Source organism: Sinocyclocheilus anshuiensis, unplaced genomic scaffold, assembly GCF_001515605.1.
Source record: "Sinocyclocheilus anshuiensis isolate Anshui unplaced genomic scaffold, SAMN03320099.WGS_v1.1 scaffold737, whole genome shotgun sequence".
NCBI lineage: Eukaryota > Metazoa > Chordata > Actinopteri > Cypriniformes > Cyprinidae > Sinocyclocheilus > Sinocyclocheilus anshuiensis.
In genome coordinates, this window is record NW_015540908.1 from 726,725 (window position 1) to 731,449 (window position 4,725).

Below are 4,725 nucleotides of genomic sequence, written 5' to 3' on the forward strand. Positions count from 1 at the left end.
GTGTGTGTGTTCACTGCTGTGTGTGTGCACTTGGATGGGTTAAATGCAGAGCACAAATTCTGAGTATGGGACACCATACTTAGCCATATGTCAATTCAATTCACTTTCACTAAATTTGTTTATGTCTGGCTGCGCAAATCATTTTACTACAGACTGCTTTCTGAATGAGGGACAATTCAAGGCAGGTTTTGTTAAAAAGTTAAAACTCAAGGATGGATCAGTACCCATTGTTCATGATCCAGCTGCAGATTTCAGACTTGCTTTAAAATCATTCTGAGGTTAAATACATATTTAAAATCATAACAAGAAATAGTTTAATAGCTATGATACTGTTTTTGAAATCAAATCTTTGCTTAGCTATGACAGGAAACACTGGAATCTAACAATGGCTTAGAAAAAAACTGTTAACCTTAAAAAAAATAAAGCATATACATAAACCCTATCGGATAAGCATGTTACAAACTTCTGAAACATTGGTGTTTCAATTTATGAAAGAACTCAATTAAATCTGTATGTGGGAGTATGTGTGAAAAAATCAGATGTAACCCCCTTTGTAATCCTTAACATTTTCATAAGTAACTGTAATTTAATTACAAAGTTTTTCTTAGTAACTGTAACTGATTACAATTACTTTTATTTAGTAATTAAATTACGTAATTCCGTTACATGTAACTAGTTACTCCCCAACACTGGACCTCGCAAAATGATAAGCAGCAGCAATAGTGACGCTTGATGTGAAGTGTGTGTTCTGGTTGTTCCTGTCAGATGGAGTCGGAGCATCCGGTCACGGCACAGGATTCTTCAGTCCTCGCTGATCCCAGACCAGACGAGCACACTGAGGCTCATTAGCATGCGGGAAATCACTCAACTGTCTTTCAGGAATCAATAAGAATTTTTTTGTTGCAAAATTATGCATTTTTTTAAATAAATCTTTTTAATGCAACTCTTCAGCATTCGAGGTCAATCTTTTGTAATGATGACAACATTAAGGAATTCTGACAGTTTAATGAATGGAAATGCAGCTTGCTTTTTTTTTCTCACAAATTGAATTCCACATCAGGACAAATGAAGGCGGAAGTCTATCGGTGTTTGCCGTATCTGTTGAAGCGGCGGTACAGGAAGCTGATCCTCTTATCCAGGCTGTGCTTGTCCTCGGTCAGCATTCGCTTCGAGAAACATTTCTGATTATTATCAATGCTGAAAACATTCATATTTTTGTGGAAACTGCGATAGAGTTTATTTTTCAGGATTCACAGCTGAATAGAAAGTTCAAAAGAACTGCATTTATTTGAAATATAAATATTTTGCAACGTTATAAATGTCTCGACTTTGCTGAATAAAAGTATTAATTTCTTTAAAAAAAAAAAAAAATCTTACTGACCCCAAACAGTAGTGTGTCAGTGACCGATGACCCATTAATGTATAAAACTATATTCCACCAAGAAAAGGACGTATTTTCATGCACGTTCATGTCTGTAGACATGTGCACATCTCCAATAACTCTTACTATTTCAAACATCACACCTCGCCAGTGTTGGGAAGGTTACTTTGGAAATGTAATAGGTTACAGATTACAAGTTACCCTACTTAAAATGTAACAAGTAGTGTAACTTTTCAATTACTTTATTAAACCATACAGCCTAGTGCTGACAGAAGATTTAGAAAATTAATTGCTGGTGATATGAACATTGTAATGAAATATTTGTCCATTATATTTCCTAAAGACTCTCCTGGTAGGTCAATCCTTGTGTCATGATTTCCAGTTTTAAGATTTAAGATTAAGATCCAGTTGAGATCCATTAGAACCAGAAGGAACGATTCATTTTAATGAGTCAGAATGAATCAGTTCAAAATACAATGATTTGTTTGTTTGCATCGCGTTCATGGAACTTTCTGTGAGGCATTTTACACACAAGTTAATATCAAATACATTTTTGCTGTGCATTTTTATTTTGGTGCATGCATATAAAAGTGTTCATTTAGTAAAAAAGTCTTAATTTTACCGTATCTTTACTGTATGTTCACATTTTGTCTCTAATTGATTTGAGAGCAAAAATATGAATACTGGCAAAATGATGAAAGATAATGAGATGCAGGCTTTTATTACAGTAGTGCATGATTACTCGATGAGGATTAGTAAAAAACATTTAAAAACCTTCCTGTAGTGTCAGGTTCAGTTTGACCTGCATTCACTTTTCAAACTGCTTGAAATACTGGTTAAACTGTTTATTTTTTGTAATATTTCTCATTTAGGGTAATGCATGTGCATGCAAAGTTCTGACACAAATATGCAGGCTGCACACATTTTCTTACGACTTTTGTGTTGAGACAAACTGACTCGCGTGCAATACACCAAAAACAGCATATGAAAAGAAAAAGAAAAGAACACCTTTATTGTAGCTTGTCAAACACTGTAATATGAAATGCATATTACCGAGACTGCTCTTCTAAACCATCTAAGGAGAATTAGAATTCAATTATCTATTGAGTTCAGTTAAATAAAATAATTGTCACAGGTTGTTTTTGAAGCTCAACTCATAGTCTGCTGCAGCACTCGGGGCCGTTTTAACCATAGAGCTAGGCGGGGCTGAAGCCCCGGGGCCCGAGCAAGGAGGGGGCCTGTGATTGGCTGTGGAGTAGATTGACTGGAGCGCCGATCGCCAAAGCCACCACGCCCCCCACTTATTAGCGCTGTTATTTAGTTGAGCTTTTCCGTAAATTCCATGCATTACCATTTGAGATTGAAACGTAAAGTCTGAATTTGGTTTACCAATCAAATGCATTTATTCTATATTTGACTTTTGAACGATATGCGCACGTATCTAGGTGATTGCTGCCCAGTATGTCTGCATTCACCTCTCTTTCAACAGCATGAAGGAATCTCATACAGGTTTAGAACATCAGCAGAACTTTCATTTTTGGGTGAACTATAATGCAGCCTATTATAGCTGCTGTTACCATTTGTGTCAATAATGTAAATCAAACATCGGAAAGAAAATTACTTGCTGTCCTTGACTGAATCACTTTTGTAAAATAAATAAGAATGAATGTATATTGAATTTATACAGTGAAGACTTTTCAGTCTATTTGCACATTTTCTTTATACAATATATTTATTATTCAATGCTTTAAGTTTTTCAAGTAGGCAATTTTTGTATGATCTTTGTTCTGTTGTAGCCTAATTTGTGACTGTTTACTTGTCTTCAGTAAGCTTATTTTTACTTAGGCTAGTATTATTTTTTATTGATATTGAAATTGATGCATTTTTTCTTAAAGTGGGCTTTTAGCCCCGTTGTACCCTATATATATATATCATTATGGTGATGGGGGCCCTGCAGTAAGTCATAGCCCCAGGGCCCAGTGCGGTCTTAATGCGGCCCTGGCAGCACTGAAAACAAATGTAAGAATCCCAAATACATTCTCTAGTGAAATACACAGATGAGAATTATTTAACAAATAGCAGGAACTTGAATATATGCTTGCTCACCCAAGATCCCGATGTTGTCATAAACTCCAAACATGCTTCTCTTCTCCGTCCATCGGTCCAGCTCTCTCAGTTTGGGAACAGCGTGCATTCGTATTCTAGCGCACGTGCCTGCGTGATACAGCAACAACACTACTCACATCCACACATTACACACACAGAGAGAGAGAGCATCACACACACCTGTGCTGAAGAGTCGAGCCGAGGACTGACGGAACACTCCTCCAAACACAGACATGCTGCAGAGAGATTACAAAGCATCTCCATCAATGATAAACGTGTTCAGAAACCAGCTTAATCATGACCTTCAGTCGCGAGCACACTGACATTACAAGCACACTTTACCTTCAGCGAATCCGCGCTGAAAACGAGAAAGTGCTTTCAAACGACAGATGGATGTTATATCCTTTAAAACGTTTGAAATCCTCTACATGAAGCTAACGATTTCAGTGTTATACATGTGTACGTACTGCAGCTGCATCCATGACACGCTTTTCAGAATAAAAGTCCTATATATATATACAAAGCATCTGATCTTTCTCATTTAGGGTAAGGTTTATATATATCATTTTACATTTCTTTTTCAAATTAAATGATAAATTCTTGTTTCGGACAGACAGTTCAGAAGTAATAATAATAATAATAATAATAATAATGCATTTTATTTAATGGCGCCTTAGCTGAAAGCCAATCTTTAATTTCAGCTAAACAGCTGGACAAAGATGGTGGAGGAAAAGAACCAGTGGGTTTGGCAGACAGGTAAAGTTGGGTGTCATCCGCATAACAATGAAAATGAATACCATGTTTCCTCAAAATGTAACCAAGAGGGAGTATATAAAGAATGAAAAGAAGCGGGCCCAAAACAGAACCCTGGGGAACACCAGTGGTGACTGTAGATGTTCTTGATCTGAAACTTTTTAATTGAATACGCTGAGTGCGTCCAGAAAGATACGACCTAAACCAAGTCAGAGCAGTGCCAGTAATCCCAATAGAAGCTAACCTGTCGAGAAGTATCTTATGTGAGACAGTATCAAAAGCAGTGCATTATTGAGTTATTGAGAAGTATTGAGTTTTGATGTGTATAAATTAGATTGTCTGTAATATTTTTCAGTTTATACTAGCAAACGTTAATATATATATACGATAATGGTTAGAATTTTTGCCATGGTCATTTTACTCATTAATGATGTATGTATATATATATATATATATATATATATATATATATATATATATATATA

The 4,725-nt window shown here is 35.9% G+C and overlaps 1 protein-coding gene and 1 long non-coding RNA gene across 2 annotated transcripts in view; one reads left to right on the top strand and one right to left on the bottom strand.

The window, feature by feature from the left end:
- LOC107689162 (TCF3 fusion partner-like) overlaps positions 1-1,162 on the top strand; it is a 5,241-nt gene extending 4,079 nt beyond the window's left edge. The window contains exon 6 of the mRNA XM_016487079.1: positions 766-1,162. Coding sequence (XP_016342565.1) covers positions 766-849 — 84 coding nt within the window. The 3' untranslated portion in view covers positions 850-1,162. The remainder of the gene's footprint in view (positions 1-765) is intronic.
- A 1,010-nt stretch (positions 1,163-2,172) lies between these two features.
- On the bottom strand, positions 2,173-3,964 carry LOC107689164 (uncharacterized). Its single transcript, XR_001634305.1, has 4 exons — positions 3,830-3,964; positions 3,668-3,723; positions 3,488-3,595; positions 2,173-2,553 (listed from the first exon to the last, which is right to left on the bottom strand). It is a non-coding gene; the product is annotated as an uncharacterized LOC107689164 (long non-coding RNA).
- Between the last annotated feature and the right edge of the window lie 761 nt (positions 3,965-4,725).